Raw genomic sequence first — 20,077 nt, 5'->3', positions numbered from 1 at the left:
GTGAACCTCATAGACCCAAGAGTAGGTGCCCACGTCAATGGAGAGGCTAAGCTCACTGGGGAGGAAGAGACAAGCAGGCTGCAGGCCAGAGTGCTGGAACTTCCTATATGGACAGTAAAGGAACAAAACATTCAGAGCTTGACTGTAAACCATTTGTTAAAACTCCAAAGAATAGAGACTGGGTGGATGGCGGTGATAACGTCCTGTTCTACAGGGAGAAACCCTTAGATACAGCAGTAAGGAAGACACAGCTGGTCACCCACCCACTCGGGGGAACGGGGCTGAGCTGTCCAGCGAGGCTCCCATTTGTGCAGGCTCCAGAGCAGTATCCTCGGGGGAGAAAGAGATAGAGATGGAGAAGTTGTTCTGCTACGGTTCTAAATTAGCTGGCTGCTGAGCCTGCACGTTCAATCGGCCCCTCCCGCTCCCGGCAGTAAGACTTTCATAAAAGCAGAAGTGGCGGGTGCACATTGCTTAGTATCCAACATGAGGAAACATATTATTTCTTCAAAGGAGACCAACACTTTCCAAGACTTCAAGAATTTTTTCCTGTAGCTCTTCATTCATTTTTATATCCCTCGTGACTTGCACAAGGCTTGAAATATACAACAAACACAATAACCACTTAGCCAAACTTAGACGGCAATGCCGTTCATAACAACCGGTATCTTCAATGGCAATATTTGAAGCTAAAACCATAACCCCGAAGGAAAGGCATAGTTGCGAGGTCCTTAGGCTGGCCTTGGCTGCCAACCTGAGATGTCATTACCGAAATGAAGCTGCTTACAAACTAAAGCTCATGGCTTCTTCCTGGGATGCCCACAGCACACTGTGAGGCATCGAGGTGGTTAACAGTTCTCAGCATTCGATTTTATTCTTTCATTTTGAAGAAGAAACCCTGCCATTTAAAAAAAAAAACATGCAAAGCTAATTAAAGATTTTCCACTATTCCATTATCTGAATGTAGTTCCAAATTCTGAGTTAAAACTCTTATCACAGAAAGACTCAACATCCCTCCATGAACAGTAAATGAACATTCAATTAGCCCTTCAATACAAGTGCATTTTAAATAAAAATATACTTTATTGCTAATCTCCTTCTTTACAAATGCAAATACTCAATTTTCAAACCCAAAGCATTTCCTTTCTTTTATTCTTCAAGGAGAAAAATAGTCTTTTCTTGTTTTACAGGGAAGACCAGAGTTCTCTGAAGTAGTTAGGAAACTGGAGGAGTGCTTGTGCAATGTGGAGGTAAGAGTCTGACCTTCTGAAGCATCTGTGTAGAAGCCTGGACCTGCTGAGCCATCACAGGACATGAGGGTCAGAGGCTAGGTCTCAGAAGCTCTGACAAACCAGTTAAATATACAAATGAAATGAAACTATTCAAGCCTGGTCAATGGGAAGAAGGGTCCAGCAACAACCCCATACTCTGGTTGCTTTTCTGCCTTTGAACAGGAAGTTCAGGTTTAACCACAAGACAAGAAGAATCCATAATGAACCAGTCTGGGGCACAGTAAGGTCCCAGCTATCATCACTGTCTAAGGTCCAGTCTCCTACAGGGCAATCTCACAAATTGTCAGCATTGTCTTGAAACCTCTTTCTTCTTTTTGGGATCCAAGATCCCCTTTGGCTGGTCCCAGGCTTCAGAGCTTTCCTTCTCCTGGCATGAGGTTCCTGGATAATTACTTGCAGTACATTTCCTCCAGGGTCTGGTAGACAAAGGGAAGTGTATAAGAGTGTCTACAATATCTCCCTTAGGGAGGTTCCAAGGGCAGCCAGGGAACATAAGCGGCCTGGAGCTGGAGGACGATGACTGTGTACCAGGTGTTACATAGCTGACCGATGAAGCCCCCAGGAAGGGCAGATGCTGCTGCTTCTCCAGGAGCAGAGGCAAATTCATATCAAGTTTTGGTGGTTGCAAAAATAGTCAGACCAAAGAATGTTTATAGTCATTCTGAGCTTAAGAATAGGCATGTTTTTAAAAATGAAAGATTTAAGGAATGGGGACTAGAGAGAGGGGTTGATTATCTCAGCTTGTTTATGACTATCACAGACATAGAATCTAGATCCCAGCACCTGGATCTGACAGTTCACAACTTTCTCTAATTTTTGGCCTCTATGTGCACCCACACACACACTGTGTGCCTGAGAGCAAATAAAACAAATACTTACGATTTGTAAGTATAACAAGCATATTGGAAGGTAAATATTTAATCTTTTTTTTTTCCCTACAAATTTGTACAGAAGCAGTGAGCCTGCTAGAAAGCTATTGTTCATTTGTGTTCAATACAGAAGACACGATCTCAAAAACTGCAGAAATCCACTGGAAGGCGGAGAGAGCCTTACAGGACACCGAGTGATTGATGCTGAAAATCAGGCTAATGGGGGAAATTGCCTTAATATCAAGGAGATGTTTGCTTTAATTTTCTCTATAATTGCCTTAATTTGCTATACACCTGATTATGAAACAGCATTTAAAAATAGGCAAAGGAGCTAAAACAAGAGCACCCATCCAGAAGGAACAGATTTCAAACGCACAGGAAGATGTAAGGACTTCACACGATCTGAGAGCATGCCGTGGCTAGGGACAGGAGCCATGAGCCTGCACAACAAATCAGAAAGAGAATCCCGAACAAACATGTCCTTCCTTACAACACATTCCAGTTCCACATCCCCGGAACCCTCTTTATGGGAAATACTTCCAGGTTGGCAGGCATGAGTTATTCTTTCTTCTTAACTTGCTCTTTAGTCATAATGTTTCATTGCAGCAATAGAAACCCTAAGTGAGACTAGTTGGTACAGGAAGTGAAGTATGGTTACCACAGACCTGACCATGTTGTGGGGAGGATCATGGAAGGATTTTGGAATGCTGGGCTAGAAAAGACCGTGAGTATTGGGAGCTCAAGGAGCTGTTCCGAGGAAGCTTTGAAGATAGAGCGTGACTCCCATGTTGAGGTATTTATATTGGTAGAGAATGGTTTTGCTTCGGTCATATTGTGCCTGTGCCCTGGTTCCTCCTTCTTGAGGAAGGTACTTAATACTTAACTTAATTTCAATTTTTAAAGGAATCCAATGTTGAAAGACTTTGAACTTTTAAAAGTGATTTTTAGATTTTTAGAGAGATCAGATTTTTTTTTTAAGTGACTGAAATGTTAATGTGTTTGAATTAGTAAAGACGGCGGGGCTGTTAAAGTTATTTATATTTTTAATGTGAGATTGTTGGGATAAATAAGAAATGAAATGTGTGGCTTAAGAGTTTTTTGTGTGTCAAGTTGATAAGAGATCAGTTGTTATGGCTAGTCTTATGTCAACTTGACACAAACTTTTCAGCATTGTCTGAAAAGAGGAAACCTAAATTGGGAAAATGTCTCCATGAGATCCAGCTGTAGGGCATTTTCTTAACTAGTGAGTGATGGCGGAGGGCCCAGCCCACTGTCGGTAGCTCCAGCCCGGACTACTTTTCCTGGGTTCTACTAGAAAACAGGCTGAGCATTGAGGAGTGCCAAGCCAGTAAGCAGCGTCCTTCCATGGCTTCTGAGTCAGCTCCTGCCTCCATGATTTTGCCCTGTTTGAGTGCCTGTCCTGACTTTCTTCCATGATGAACAGCAATATGGAAGTGTAAGTCAAATAAGCCCTCTCTTCTCCAACTTGCTTTTTTGGTAGTTGTTTCACATTGCAGGAATAGGAACCATACATAAGGCGACCCAGGACTAAGGACAATGGATGGAAGGATCTGACAATAAGCTTGTTTTTTTCACATTAATCAGCACTTCTGGGACACTCTTCACTATGGAGAGAGGATAAAGAACCTGTATGCAAAGAGAGTCCATTGGACAGGTTACACTAATTAATGAGCCAGGCTTGTGGGATCTCATATGGCTCTGTCCTCCCTGCTTTCCAATTTCTCAGTTAGCCTGACACCAAGGTCAAGGGGGACCTGCTGGTCACACTGGTGATGTGACTATGTTTGAGAAGGTCAGAAAACATTTGAAGGCAAGAATCTAGAATATCTTGGAAAATGAAATAATAGCGCATGTTTAACAAGAATAAATTTGAAAGGAGTAACACACGGTTCTTCCCAGAACTATAGAAACAATAGTAAAAAGATGAACAGGAGACGTGGTCTCAAGCTCACGCTGTTAGTGTTCTAATAAAGCTTAGAGGAGGCTCGCCTATTGCAGAACAAAAGGTCTGATCATCCCTGCTCTGAGATGGCCAAATAAAAGAGGACCCAATTGAACTCTAGGTCATTAAGAGAATAATGAAAACTGTCACTAGCATTTGTAGTGGAGAGGAATCAGAATGCCGAATAAGTTAAAATCCTGTATTATAAGGAACATTTGGAGGAACCAGGGATTTTTACCAAAAGGATGAGAAGATTACCATGAGCCCACAGGCTGTTTCCAAACATCCAAAGGACTGCCAGTTAACAAAGAGATTGATTTTGTTCTCCTTGGGTAAACCATTTACCAGATCCTAAGTCATGCTTTATCTTATGGAACGGATGTATTCTTATAAGAGTCTGCATGACAGCTACTGTTGCCAGCTTGATAAGACCTAAAATCACCTGAGAAATAGACACCAGGGTCTGTGTATGGGTGATTGTCTTGATTATGATAATCAATAAGGGAAGACTCGTTTTAACTGTGGATGAAACCATTCCTGGACTAAGTTCCTAGATGGTATAAAGTAGAGAGAGAGTGAGCTGAGAAGAATGTGTTACCGCTGTTTCCTGCCTGTGGATGCAATCTCAGAGCTGCTTCAAGCTCATGTTGCCAAGAAAACCCCAGCAAGATGGACTGTGTCTTGAACTGTGAGCAGAAACAAACCTTCCTCCCTTAAGTGGCTTTGGTCGGGATATTTTATCAAAGAAACAAGAAAAGAAACTAAGGCATGGGTGTGGAAATTTGTTTTATCTCTGGAAAGAATATTTCTAGCTACAGCTGAAGAAAGGCTCTCTGCCGCGAGTGAATCTCATTGCCTTAATGAGGAACGTGGCTGGTCCTTTGATCATCAGATAGGAATCATCACTTCCATACATTTATTCTTGGGTTTTCTGTGTTTGGGGACGATGGGGAAAAAGAATAGCACCAGCCTCAAAGCAGAAATGGGAGAAAATGTAGATGAGGCGGAGCAGATCTCCCCACCAGAGGCTCAAAGAATGCGTAGAAGCAACTGTAGATGAAGTTAAACTGGGGCTCAGATTAGCTGCAGCTCAGGGGCCTGTTGGAGATAGTAAACAAGGCCTTCCTACCTTCCCCGCACAGCTCATGTCTCCTGCATCAAGTAACAGCAGTGGATCTCTGTCACCTTCCTCTTCCTCTGATTGCCTGCTGAGCCGGGGAGGGCCTGGCCGGAGCCACGTGACAGCTTTGCGGAGCCGGTTCGAGTTAGAATATGCCCTAAATGCAAGGTCCTGCGCTGGGTGGTCTCAAAGGTAAGTGCGGATGTCAGCAAGGGTCTTGCTGTAAATCCAGGCTTCGGTGCCAGATAAGGGCAGTCATCTGCATGATGCTGCCGAGTGGAGTCTTCAGCATCCCTCTGAAAAGCACTGGCCAAGAGATTAGGTTCCATTTTTCATTACACTGTGAACAAAAATCTAAACTTTCATCCTTGGTTAGTTCAGGTTCTTCTGCAAGTTGTCAGTAACAGCAGTGAGCCACGGCATCAGAGAGCTGTCTTCTAAAATATAAAGTGATGAAGCATTATGAATTATTGAAAAAGAAATTAGGGCAGTCTTGTGGCATTCAAAGAAGGGTTCCGTGTATGAGCCTGTAAGCAGTCCTGGTAATGGAGACCAGACATTCAGAGTGGCACCTACTTTCCTCCATCAGCAATTCCACAGAATTGAGAGCAGATGTACAGATAATCCCATACGCAAGGGTTGATGGAAACCTCGTTCATGATAGGCACCAATGGAAACAACTTAAGTGTCCATCAAAGGATGAAGAGACAGCATATGAGAGGCATCATGTACTACAGAATTATTCAGCCATGAAAAAGGAATAAAATATAGATAAACGTTGGAAACATATCTACAGAGATCCCATCGTTGGATGACATCACTAATAGGAGACTCCAATAGGATAGGTGTGTGAACAACTTGGGACACACACACACACACACACACAAATACCAAGAGACTTCAATAGCTGGGTATATTTATTACAGATGTGCCAGCATGGCTGAGTCCTGGTCATCTCCTGGAGATAGGAGAACATGATGTCATCATCTCCTTCCTACAAGGTCAGCAGCACTTCCCAGACTACTTCAGATCTTGCTTGTCTTAATTACCTCTTCAAAGACACTATTTCCAATGCATTTGTATGGGGTGTTGTTGCTTCAGTCTATAAATTTGAGGAGAAACATGAACTACTCTGTATCAACAGGTAAATCTATGAGAAGGGAAACCAAAAAATAGATTGATATTGCCTAGAACTGAAAAGTTTTGGAGGAACTTCTTGATGGGTAATTGTTCTACTTTGGATAATGAAATTTGGAAGTTATAAGTGGTCCTATCAAAACACTGTTAATGTAGTAAATACCACTGAAGTTCTCACTTTATGTGAACGCCATCAGGGAAACCACACTGATCAGAAGTCATCTGTGATCTCTCCTGTTCATGTGCCCCAGTTCCCTACAGGCAGGCATTTTGTCTCTCGACCTCCCTGTAGTTTCACGGAGCCCTAAATGGTTATTTATTGCTTTAAGATGCCTATACGTATAACTGGTCATAATTCAGAACTGACAGCTGTAGCCAGTCACCCTTAGCTCAGGGGCCTGTGTCTGCTTCTAGGTGAGCTGAGCGATGGGCTAGATTGTATCAAGGCCTGCCCTGTGACTCTTACCGTGCTCAGATACAGGTTAGGGCGTACTAGTGGAAGCATGCCTTCCTCACGAAGAAGGAGCTTCCCATGCATGCTCCTAGCCTTGGCTCAAGTGTCAGCCTCTGGCATCACAGCGTAGAGCCCCAGTGTCGACAAGGAGAACAACTATACTTAACAGCCATCGGAGAGACATTTAAAGTAGCAGGTTGGTAGATGCAGATCAAGGATGACATTAATCAATATATATTCAATATATATGTTGATTAATGTCATCCTTGATCAGTTACCAATAAAAAAGAATATATCTGGGTGGGTCTTGGTGGGTGAAGCAACTTTCACTGGCCTAAGAACATGAATGAAGAAAAGGGGTGAGGTCAGAGGTCACTCATATAAGCAAGGTTGGCAGGGGCTATCTTCTATGTGGGACCCAAGAAAGGCAGTAGTTGTGAACTTGATGGAAACCTGAAATATGGAACATGCCTCCAAAATGAACGATATAAAGACCTCTCCCCTGCTCAAGCCCAGAGCTACAGAACATGGACACAGACCCTCTGTAGACTCCTCTACCCCTGAGAAAGCACTCAACAGCCCCAAGGCAGTAAAGGGTTTAGGTGACCTAGCAAGCATCTTCCACTGCCTGCAAGATGTTACAAGATGTTACTGTTGATTTCTCTGCCATATTCCTACTCCAACTCTGAAATAAGGAGTAGCAGAAACAATAGGAGACAGACTAAAGAATCAGCTCAAACCCAGGGAACATCGTGGAATTCAGTATGAGCAGTTTTGATGGGTAGCCATGCATATCCGATACCATTCGTTACTGGGTCTTCAGCATGACTTCACAAGGAATCTCAGGCCTACATTTGCTTGGGTTCAACCCCATGACCATCATCTCGTTGTGTCTGTGAGTCCCTACTTGTGGTTGTATCGCACAGTCAGGTCGCAATACTGCTGCCACAGTCACATGAGGTTTGTCTGCCACAGACAGAGGTACAAGGCTGAGCTACACAATCGGGGAGGGGGCACTATTTTAGCAGTGAGAGGTAGACAGAGACAAGCAGACCCATGCACAGAATCCAGATCAGCTACTGCAGCCGAGTCTGAAAATGCACCACTCAGAAACGGACACACAGCACATGGGGTGAGGTGAGTTGAATGGAAGAGCTTGGCTTCTTGAGACAATAAGAACACAGGGAGACAGACCATTGCTGAAGTGACTCAGTCGGTGCATGGCCTAGTGCCAGTCTTAGAGCAGCTTCTCTTTGTGGTGGTGTTTTGTTCCTCCCTGCACATTTCTCTGAACATCTTTGGCCCCCGTTTACAGTATCAGTGAACAGAAGGCCAGTTTGTTTGTGGCCCCGCCCCTAGCAGACAGAGTCTTAATTATTTGTGGTCCGTGGTACGGATCAGATCTCCTGGTGAAGCATTTAATGAAAATATACAAGGAGTCGAGAGAAGAATCGTGTGTTTTATGCGCTACAGCTTGACTGACATAATGTTAAGTAGCACAGATTTGTACAGCAGATAAAGAAAGGAGATAGGATGAACTGGCTTAAGATAGGCTGGTCATTATGAATTCACAGTGGACTCGGTGGACAGGCTCCGACCATTTCTTCCTTGTCCTATTTAAATAGCTGTCACCGTGGGACATCTGTGAGATGCAGGACACTGTTTTAAATCCTTCGAATTGTTCTATAATTAAGCTTTAAGGGGCAGGCCTTTCAGTTATTGAAGATGAAGAAATGGGCTCATGAAGTATAAGCAATTCTCCTGAGTGATCAAATAGGTGGCCCAGCTGGATTCCCACAGCTGCTGTGCTTTCTAAATTCCCCCAGCACAGGAGGCAGTGGGATCCAGAAGCTCGTGTTCTGCCAATGCTGTGTTTTCTGGACTTCTCCCAGTTTGTTCTGGATGATGATCAAGGAATAGATTCACGCACTCCTTGCAAACCTGCCTTTTCAGCTTGTTTTCTGATGGCTGTAGAGGGGAGTCAGTTCTTAAAGTGAAAGAGCCCAAGGATACAGGAACTGGTGGGCTAAGGCCAGCAGGGCCATGGGGTTAACTGCCTAGAGTGATTCCAACTTTCCATCTTAGGATCATCTGGGAAGATCAAAGAGAGCCGAGTAAGGCTCACTGGGTGGCATCTGGGCCTCAGAAAACTTGGAAGGTGGTGGGTAGCCCCAACACAGCCAAGCAGGAGAAACAGAGAGAGGCATGGGGTAAACCTGCTGAGGGAGGAGATGCATGTTCTGGCAGAAAACTTGGAAGGTGGTGGGTAGCCCCAACACAACCAAGCAGGAGAAACAGAGAGAGGCATGGGGTAAACCTGCTGGTCTCTCTGAGGGAGGAGATGCATGTTCCGGCACAAATGCAAGAGACCTTGCCAACATCACATGTTGACCAAGGCTAAAGGAAGATTGGATCCTTGTGCTGGTTCAGTCTCTGGGCCCATGAGCACTGAGCCTCAAAGCTAATTTACCCAATTACACAGGAAGGTGTAATTTCCCTTGGGTGTCTCCATGAGTCTGAAAAAATGTGTACAAGGCTTGGTCTGTGCTTGTCCAGAAACATACAGACTCAGGCTCCTGGAAAATGTCCTGAACCACTGCACTGATACAAACGTACACCCAGGAGACTGAAATTTTAAAATCTTGTTTTGGTATAGGTTTTCATTGTTTTATGCATACATACCTCTAGTTACTGTTAACATTTTTTTCCTGTGTAAAACTATTTTTCAAGGTAGAAAGTTGTCAGGTATTTTCTCCAAGAAAAAGAGGAATCTGCTAATTCAGTACAAAAATCACAAATTGTGTAAAACCTGGGATTAAGGAAACCATTCTTGAAGTTCTGTGTTTTTTAAAATGTTTCGTGTCCAGATATATTTAGGAACTCGGCATGTGGCACTTCCCCTCCCACAGGGCCTTGTGCATGGATTACATCACGTTAAATTTAGAAATGACAAAGTACTGAACAACCTTTTTGAAAACCAATTAGGGTTTGTGGGGGCTCAGCTCCAAAAATAGTATGTGTCCCAGTTAGCTGTCCAGGAGAAGACACTGGGAATCTAGGACTCAAAGCTCTGAGACAGACACCCTTGGGATCAATCCCTAGCAATGCAAGGACCCCTCTAAATAGCTTGCCTTGTGCCCTGGGAACATATTTCAACTTATACAATATGAATATAGCGTACAAAATTCTCAATTCACACTTAGTTTTCCTAGAATTCTGGGAACTGTACACTGTGGTAGCTCTGTGAACGAACACGTAGGGTGGGTTCTGCACTCTGACCTCCTGTCTCCTGTTCATCTGTTTGTAGGACTTTCATCACAACCCTCACAACCCTCAGTGGTCTTCTTGCCTTCTCAGTACTTCCTCATCTTAACCTTTCCCTGCGACACTCATACTTATTTCCAGAATCCTCCCCACGTTTTAAATGACCCTAAATCTTGCTTCTTGTCTCCACTCCATGAATGACTTTTATGTAGTCCTTCATGCCAGGTCCCTATCTCCCTCTCCCTCTCTCTTCCTCTCTTTCTCCCTCGTTCTCTCCTCCCTCTTTCACTTGCACACACACACACACACACACACACACACACACAGAGGGAAAGAGAGAGAAAGAGAGAGAGAGACAGAGAGAGACAGAGAGAGAGAGAGAGAGAGAGAGAGAGAGAGAGAGAGAGAGAGAGAGGAGAAGGGTAGTAGAGAGAACCTCAGTTCATAATTCAACTCTGACCTCTTTCAGCATTTTCAAGGCTTTAGCTTCTCTCCTGCCCTTCCTCTCCATGGGCTTCTCACCCTCTGCGCCTGCTGCTTCATTCTTCACGTAGTGCCCTGAAACCATCGGGATCCTCCTGCCTCCAACACTGGGAGGGCTTTTATCCTGGATGCTAATGCCATAGGCAAAAATGCATTCTTATCCTGCGTCCCAGTGGTTTTGAACGGAGGGTGTTCGTTCTCCTCATGCATACACTTTAGATTGCAAAGATTATGTGAAGGATTTATTGTGGATGTAATGGCTGACTATGGACTCCTCAGGCCGAAATGTTGGGATATTTGGGGTATTCCTACAAACTTCAAAGTGGCTCTTCACAAAATGCCCTGAGAAGATACACTGTAGATGTCCGTGAATGACAGGAAGAATCATCTGTCAGCCTTAAGCTTGCCCACTCCTCACCCTTGTCCAAGTGTGAATCAGCCTCCGGTACCTACTTCAGCGGTCTCAGTCTTCGCAGCATCACAGAAGGCTGCATCCCGTCACCCCAGCCTCAATGGGTGCATGAAGAGGCACCATCTCATTGTGTGCCTTACGCCCCACTACTTCATCAATACTTTGAGATCAGACGATTTCTCTTTCTGATCTTATCCAGATGTCTATGACATCCCATTTAAAATTCAACTCCATGGGGGAATATTAAACATTTTATTTGTAATAAATTAAATGTATCCCAAGTTGGGCTTATGGATGCCATGGCCTCTGCTTTTCTGTCAACTTCAAGTCTGTTTTTGTCTGAAACCTAAAAAGCACTAGGTGTTCCAGCATTTTCTCTACTCTTCACCTGAGCTGAGAAGAAGCGTCCTGACAAAAGTGACATAATTTATTCTGTCTTCCAGTTCCAGAGGGATTTCGCAGTGGGGAAGCCATGACAGCGGGCAGAGTAGGCTGGCAGCTCAGATTAAGACTGCAATGGTACTTAGAGGCTACAGCTGCACAGGAAATACAGCCTCAAGGCCCGCCCCCAGCCACCCAAAGTCTCCAGCAAGGTTCTACCTCTTAAAGTTTCCATCTTCCCAAACAGCGCCACCACCTGGGGACATATTGAAATGTGAGCCTGGGGAGGGGCCTTCTCGCTGTCAATCAACAATACTGTCCTATTAAGACACCAGCCCTAATGTGAGAGGGGAACCTGTAAGAACCTACTGGAAGCATGGTTGATTGCAAACTGGCTATTCTCTCCTACTCACTCCCCTTTCAGCTAAGAAAAGACATCCCGCTTCCCGAATGGACCATGGCAGCTGTTTTTCTTGTATTAAGGCCCTTCGATTTACATAGGTCTAGTTTAGGTTTCTTCTGTGCTTTGATATGTTTTTCTTTCTGTGTCCAAACCCATGATCTTACTTACTAAGAGGTAGTGACGGTATTAGGAATCTTGCTGCTTGCTAAGTCCCGTTCCATCTCAGTTACTCTATTTGGCTTTTAGGTGTTACTTTTCCTCCATATTAATTTTATAAACAGTTTACATTTTCTGCCACAGAAAAAGAGAGTTTGAGTGTAGAAGTGTAAACCCACAAACTCACACAGGAAGATCTGATATCATTACCATCATGAGTCTCCTTCTCTATCTGCTCAGTAGGTTTTTCTGCATTTATGTAGATGAACTTTAATATAATCCACAAAGAATTTATTGTGATCTCTATTTTTACTACCTTTATATAAAGCAAAGAAATAGACCATTTAGAGTAGAAAGCATTCCATCTAGTTTATATAAAGATAATATTAATTGTGTGTGTGTGTGTGTGTGTGTGTGTGAGAGAGAGAGGGGGGGGTGAGGGAGGGGGGGAAGGAGGGAGGGAGGGAGGGAGGGAGACCATCCGATCTTTCTGGAGCTGCCCTAGTACACCGTTGCTGGGGAAAAACCTAGGTCAACTTGAAAAGCTGTATGTACTTTTACCCACTGGCACCTTACCTTAACATTTTGGTATTCACTTTCCAATATTTTAGCTTCACAATGAATTTTAAGATTCCACACTTAGATATTTTTCTGCAGAGCTATGATCTCTTTATACCTAGGCAGTTACTTTCTTCAATATTATAGCTCTGACCTGTAACTTCTCTCTCTGAGTCCTGGTTTTCTCTCTTCAAATGCATCTTAAATAGTTCCTTCAGCCTAACAGAAGTAAACATGTGAATCCAGACACATGAAGATACTTTTCTCTCTCTCTTCAGAGATAGTATTCTGTGTGTGCAGGAGTTCATTTTCTTACACATTTAAAATTCTGTTGCACACATTGTCAGGTTTCTTGTTGCTATTAAGGTTTTACTATAAATCCTATTACCTGGGTTTTGTTTACAGGTTTCTCTTCCTAACTGGTCTTAAAGTCTTTCCCTAGTTTTTGTATCTTACTCCAATGATACTGAGCATGGCTCCGGTTTTTATTTCTTTTACCTATATTTGCTGGCTTCCAAAAGCCACAGTTTGGTTGCTTTCAGAACTTCTGTATAATTCACAGCTGCTGGATAACATTGTTTCAGTTTAACTTTATGTTCTTTGAAAAACCTCACTAGATGTGCACCATCTAGTGCCTTTAAAATATGTCTAATCAGAACATATATGCAAATGGAGTGAGAGTATGTGCAGCAACATATGTGTTAGGAAACTGTGCGACTACAAAGGTCTTTTTGAGCAAATCAAGTGTGTTTTTCTGTGTCTCTGTGCAGAGGGTATAACTTCCAACTTTTATAGCTCTGCTACAGACTCAGTAACAGTTTTTCTTGCATTTATCTTGCTAATTCTCTGAATATCTTTGTTTTTCTGTCTGTTTCCAACTCAATTTCTTTCTGACTTATCTCCATTGTATTTGTTGTCTAAAAAATTTTCAGGCCAGTTTTGAAAGTCATTTTGCCTTCTATATAAAAGCTTACTTTTTCCTTTAGAAACATTTATTTCATGCTCTCTACCTAGACTTCTCATCTGCAGTCTTTAGGTTCTGGTCACACGGCTGTTCTGATGGATTCTTGGCTTTCCTGGGGTCCTGTCTCTCTTGCCTGTACCACTTAGTTCTGCTATGTGCTCATATTCTTTGGGTGTGTGAAGCTGATAGCTTCTTTCTTTCTTCCTCTTGTTTTGGAGAGGCAACTTCACAAATGAACTGGTTTCTCTCATTTCTGTGCCTCATGCTGGAGCTCAGTTTAAAGTAGGCACCTGTGTCTTGCATCTGTGGTATAGCGCAGATTTTGTTTCTCCTATTTTTTTAACCTTGGTTGTCTCTTTAAGATATTAGATGTTTTAAAGACTATTTTTCATGTGTTTGTGTGTGTGTGTTCTTTTGAGTGTTTAGCATGTATGAGTAGATTCCCGAAGAAGCAAAAAAAAAAGAAAGAAAGGAAGGAAGGAAGGAAGGAAGGAAGGAAGGAAGGAAGGAAGAAAGAAAGGAAAGAAAGAAAGAAAGAAAGAAAGAACGAAAGAAAGAAAGAAAGGAAAAAGGGAAAAGAGAACAGAAAAGAAAAATGGAAAAGAAAAAAAAAAAAAAGGAGGACAGTCATTGGAACCCTAGAACTGGAGATACAGTTGGCTATAAGCTACTCAACTTGGGTGCTTAGAATTTAGTTCAGGTCCTCTGGAAGAGCTGTATTTCTGAGCTATCTCTCCAGCTCCAAGACTGTGGCTTTTTAAAGGTGTTTGTCATCTGACCTACTTTATTTGGACTAATGTATCTGCCACACACAGTCTTCTAAAATTCTTCTCAGAGGCCAACAATAATCTTCATGACATGTATATCATAATAATAATCTTCAAAGACATGACGTGACTTTGGAGTAAGGGCCTAAGTCAATCCCTTGGTTTCTGTTCACACCTGCTTAGATTGTAAGCATATTGTGTTCATAAGCATCCCTCCCTCTCATGTTGCACTGTGTTCCGTAGGATGGTGTCTGGGATAAGAAAGTATAAAATACCTATTATACAACAGGCAAGTGAACATGGCAGCCTCCCATCAAGATAACGCTGTCTAATTCTAATAGCAATCTTGTGAAGTACCGCGGAAAGCTCCCATTCTTCGAGGAAAGAAAATTGAAACTAGCAGTTTTAAATAATGGATACAAAACTATTAAACGGTGAAAAACATAACTTCACAATTGAACCCAGGCTTGCCTGGCAGTGGCTCTACTGTGTCTTAAGACTAAACTTCAAAGCCTGCTACCTGAATTACTTTTAAGAAGCAGGTGAGTCAATCATAGGAGCCAGGAGACCCCGCGAGGAGCTGTCCGCGGTGCTGAACAGGCACCCACTGAAGAGTCCACCAAGTTCAATGGAATTTGATCTACATCTCTTTTACTCACAGAGAAATTCCCTCCTCACTGACTAACTCTGACACTGGCCACCTTTCTTCATTTTACCTCCTAGGGACAGACTATAATCAGCTGCCTATAGACCCAACTAGAATAAAACTTCACACTCAAAATCCTGCTTCTCAGCACACCAGGACTAACTAAGCCTCCCTCCAAACCAGCCACCCTGGATACCTGGAAAAGCAGCAAGCTCTAATCAGAACATATAAGAAGACATACTTCTTTCTAGGAATTTTGCAGCCAGAAGTGCACACATGAGCCAGTTTAGAGGATAACTCTACTGTAATGCAATTTCTTCACTGAACTAAGGTACATTCTTCATTATAGTAATCAGTTTGCAGAACTCACAACCTCTGGACAACACAACAACAATATTAAGGCTGATCACACAAGAAAAACAAACAAACCAACAAACTGACTGGCTGTTAATAAGGAAATGATGTTACTGTCTTTGCTCATTCATAGATATGATGTGGGCTCAGTACCTAAACCAGATGTTACACATAAATCACTGTGAGATTCATGAATCTGAGAAAGCAGTAAAAAGATAGTATCATCAGTTTTCCAACGTAGTTATTAGCTTACTCCAAGATGGCTGATTGAATGCAGAGCTAATGAGTTTTTTCATCAAAGCTCACTGCTTATTTAAGCATCTCATTAGCACCTTTCCCATCCTTCAGCCAGGCCCTCTGTGCTGAGAGGCGGGCCATCTGAACATGCGGCTCTGTTAAGCCCCTTTGTCACGTTGGTATAATGAGGATAGTAAGATGTCACTTGCCTAAATCTAGGGGCAAGGCAATTTTCCCTGGATATTTATCATCTCTGGAGTATATAATTTTTATGACACTCACTTGCTCAAGGTCAGTCACTCAGCTCATTAAGGGTCTGAAATGAAAAAAAAAAAAATTAAATGGCGAGGAAGAGAAGCCAGAATCTAAGCAGGTGCCAGCATGTCTGTTGGTTGCCCCTTTTATCTTTTTTCTTTTTTAAGTTCAAATATCTTTTTTTAGTTGTCCATGAATTTTCCTAATTAATAGACCAGAAAAGCTTCTGATGTTCATGGGGTGTGGGGTGAAGAAGGAAACCTATAGCCATATGTGCTGGTGTTATGTAGGTTTGAATTACCTCCTGGCCACGGGCCTGGTGTCCTATGAAGTACATGAGAGATGGGAGGTGTTTCAGCAATGTGAGGGTCGGAAGTGTGTCTTCCAAGTTCATGTAAAAACCAGGAGCTACAGTGCATACCTGCAAGAGCTGGGCTCCCAGGAAGAAACAGTAAGCGGAGACAGGAGACTCTCCATAAGTGGGCAGGCCAGCCAGCCAGCCTGCAACTTCCAAGAACAAAGGACAGATGGGAAACCGAATTCGAGGTTGTCCTCTGACCTCAACATAATCACCATGGTACATGTACAATGCCACCTCTACACACAAAGACACTCACAGAGAGAAAGGCACACACAAAAGCACACACAAGGGCACACACAGACAAAACAAAAGTTAAGAACGTAGATGTTAAAAAATATTTTCATGAAGGTTCAAAATTCTCGATTATTCATCTGTATTGCAAAAGCCACAAAATATGTTTATAAAACCTCTTTATTCAGCATAGCCCTGGGATCATACCTGCAAAGCACCACAGTGACAGTTGCCACCAAGTCCCAGACTCAAAAGTGAGTAAGTATCCCACGGTGCCAACTGCTGCCCTCAGACTTGGGGATTCTGCTTTCTTATCATTCTAATCATCATGGAGAATTAGACATGTCTCCAGAGTTGAAACAGGGTCCCTGCAGAGCTCCCTCCCCTGGTGAGAACCCTAAACAGCACGTTTAGCCTCGTTCCTGAGTTGGCTTGCTCACTGGCGCCATCTGGCCATCTGTGGGGGCGCTGCAGGGAGTATAGCTGCGAGAGACTGGAAAATTCACCCCTAACAAAGGCATACAGCGTCAAAGTTAAGGAGAGAGGGGGGAAAAATGTCAATCTGTTCCTGACTTTTAAAAGCTACCCTTAGATTGAAACAACCTTTCTCTGTGAAAAATGTCAAAGAAAGGATATCAAACAAAATGTTCTGTTCAGAAGAAGTGCTGGGGGAATGGGAAATTAATGAAACAGGAGATAGAAGAAAACCCTGTGCCTGGATAAAATCGGTACTTCTTAAAGAGAAAGCTTTAAGGACCAGGATTTATGCCCCACATAAAACATTGCATGAGACTGAGACAGACTGAGACAGTGACATATTTAGGTTACAACAGCTCACTCAGAGAAGATGTCTTCCTCTGCTGGGCGGCTCTGCCTCGGTCCTTCAGCTCCTCCTGTCCCAAGGTAAGCTTGTTAGCTGCCTGAAAGGGCCTCCCTGCTAACCCGAAGGGCCTGTTCCTTCTGATGCATTTTGTAATACTAATTAACTAATTCCCAGCCACATAAAGGGAACCTGTGAAGATTCACTAGAGGCAAACTGCTAAGCAAATGACAACAGACTTCTCCATTTTCAATTAGACTGAGTGGCATATTGTGACAGCAACAAGTGGGCCGGCTTTCTAATGACAAGAGTTTTATGAGGGCTCCATTCCTGGAAATGAAAAGGAAGCCTTGGCCACATGTCTACCCTTGTGCACATCAAAGCAAACTCCTGCCTTTGGTTGTGTTTCTGTACCACTGGATGTAAGATTTAATCCGAAATGCCGCCTTTTGAGATTGCTTCTGTTCTCTGAAAATGTCTGACAGGACACGGCACAGGGACCAGAGAGAACAGCCAGCCTAATTAAACCCATACAGGTGGCACTGCGCTCTGCCTCAGCAGCCCGACTCCAGCCAGCCCCGCCCTGAGCACCCGACTCTGCTGTTTGTGTTGCAGATCCCTAGCTCACATGGTAACTGTTGCTATGTTTGCAGTAATAAGTGGGTGATGCTAGTGTCTCAGTAATGACTGTGATACAAGAGCCATGATTTCCAAATGGGTTTTTGAAGCTGCTCACACAAAGGCACTGCAGAGTGACAGCTTTAATTTCCATGGATTCTCTTTCTTTTCACCTTTAGTATCTTCTGTATGGACCAAAGCTAACCCCCATAGAATAGCAAGAGTGGCAGCTCTCTTCCCTTAGCCCACTGGTATTTAAAAAGGATGTTTGTTATTCTAAAGGGGCATTGTTTCTAACTATCTCTTTAGAATCTACGGTTTTCAGTATTTCTTGTACTTAAGTAACAGCAATTAAAGCTATCAGAAAACATTATGGGCCCAGGGAAGAAAGCAGCTCCTGTATTAACCACAGGAGAGAGAACAGCATCTGCTATTAATATCTATGACATTAGCTGGATGCCCACATTAATGAGCAGATGTTTGAAGAGCCTCAATAGCAAATAAGTCTGCAAAATTCATGAGCGGGTATTTTCCGTGCTGCAGATTCCCCTTCACAGAAACAGCGAGCAAATGGAATGTGTTTTATTTCCTGATTGTCATGAAGTGCCTACTTCCCAGTAAGTGTTATAACACTGCTCTTTCCGTAGAGGTGCCCATTGTCTCAGTTCCAGGAGAGGTTGCTATGCCCACTGATAATAGTATCAAACCACAGAAGAAGATACATTGTCTATTCTGACCATTAGCCACCATGGTTGAGACATTGTGGATTTTTTTGTAGGCTAGTTGTAACACTGACAAACACAGCTTTTCCATGTGGTAGAACCATCAGCCTTGGGTCAGTATTACACAAATGAACAGGCTGAAGCCAGAGAGGATGAGAGACCTGCTGGAGGCTTTGCAGCTAGTGAGCAGCAGGGCCATGATCTGAGCCTGGATCCGCCTGACTCTAAAGTGTGAGCTGTTCTCTCCTTGCTGAGCCATTGTGACAGAGGGGGGGGGCTGTTCTCATACTTCTTCTCCACGTGGCACCACAAAATCCCTCCGAGTGGGGATTCAGGATCCACATTCATAATGAAGCAAGTGAATATGCAGTTGTTTCTCACTGTGTGGCCCCCAGGCTGCCACTTCAGCATCTGTGGTAATCTGTTGGAAAGACAGACTGGCCCACAGAGACAATCCGGCCTCATTCTAACCTTTAACAAGCATTACACACATACATGCCTATGAACTTGCATCAAGATGGAAGGCATGCCACTGCAGTCTCTAGTGCTTCAGGATGCTCCTCACCCCCACCTCTCTCCATAGCATATTTCCTGCAGGTTATAAAGTCTCCACTTAGAAGCATCCCCAACCACAGGTGCCCATGAGACTGAAAGTGTCCCTGCCTCCTTTGTAGAGACTGTTGCTGTATTAATTCACCTACACATTCATGTGACATGTGTCTGCAGTACCAACAGATACAGTGCATGACATGAAAGGAATCACTGAAGGGCGGCGGCATAGACCTTCACCTAATTCCTGCAGGTGTGCCTGCTGAAGCTAGAGTCCAGTATGAAAACGGAGATTCCAGAGGCTTGGAAAGCAACTCCAGAGTACTCGGGTTTCAAGCAATCATTCCTCTTCTGTTGCATTGATTATCATGCAGGTCAACCAGTACGTGGCAAAACAAGCTACAGGAATATGAGACAAGTAGGGATGCTGTCTGCTGATCCTTTCTCCATGAAATGTTTTTAATAGAAAGCGTTGTTAAATTAGGGAAAGGCTGGAAGAAGCTGAGAAGGAGGGCGACCCTGTAGCAGTCTCAACTTGTCCTCCAAGATCTCTCAGGCACTGAACCACCAAGCAGTCAGCATACACCAGCTGATATGAGGCCGACACATATACAGCAGAGGACCAGGGTCTGGCCTCAGTGAGAGAAGAGGCACCTAACCCTCGAGAGACTTATAAAGTTGGGCTAACACCTTTTTACAACTTTCATGCATCCATCAAGTATGTGTGTGTCTATGTGTTTACATGTGTACATGCACATGTGTGTATGCTAGAAATAAGGCATGAGCAGTGGGAGGAGCCATGGGAGGAGCTGTGGGAGGGGCTGTGGGAGGGGCTGTGGGAGGAGTCCTAGAAGGGGCTGTGGGAGAGGCTGTGGGAAGGGCTGTGGGAGGAGTCCTAGAAGGGGCTGTGGGAGAGGCTGTGGGAAGGGCTGTGGGAGGAGTCCTAGAAGGGGCTCTGGGAGGGGCTGTGGGAGGAGTCCTAGAAGGGGCTGTGGGAAGGGCTGTGGGAGGAGTCCTAGAAGGGGCTCTGGAAAGGGCTGTGGGAGAGGCTGTGGGAAGGG

The 20,077-nt window shown here is 43.7% G+C and overlaps 1 protein-coding gene across 1 annotated transcript in view; it reads left to right on the top strand.

The window, feature by feature from the left end:
• Window positions 1-20,077, top strand: part of LOC308420419 (serine/threonine-protein kinase TNNI3K) — a gene marked incomplete at both ends in the record, with an annotated part of 262,391 nt that overhangs the window by 216,994 nt on the left and 25,320 nt on the right. The window contains 2 exons of the mRNA XM_080916430.1: window positions 1,191-1,250; window positions 5,267-5,436. Coding sequence (XP_080772556.1) covers window positions 1,191-1,250; window positions 5,267-5,436 — 230 coding nt within the window. The remainder of the gene's footprint in view (window positions 1-1,190; window positions 1,251-5,266; window positions 5,437-20,077) is intronic.

This window comes from Micromys minutus (genome assembly GCF_963924665.1).
Source record: "Micromys minutus genome assembly, chromosome: 4".
Taxonomy (NCBI): domain Eukaryota; kingdom Metazoa; phylum Chordata; class Mammalia; order Rodentia; family Muridae; genus Micromys; species Micromys minutus.
Note: the sequence above shows the minus strand (reverse complement) of the source record. Positions and strands in the feature narration are given on the sequence as shown.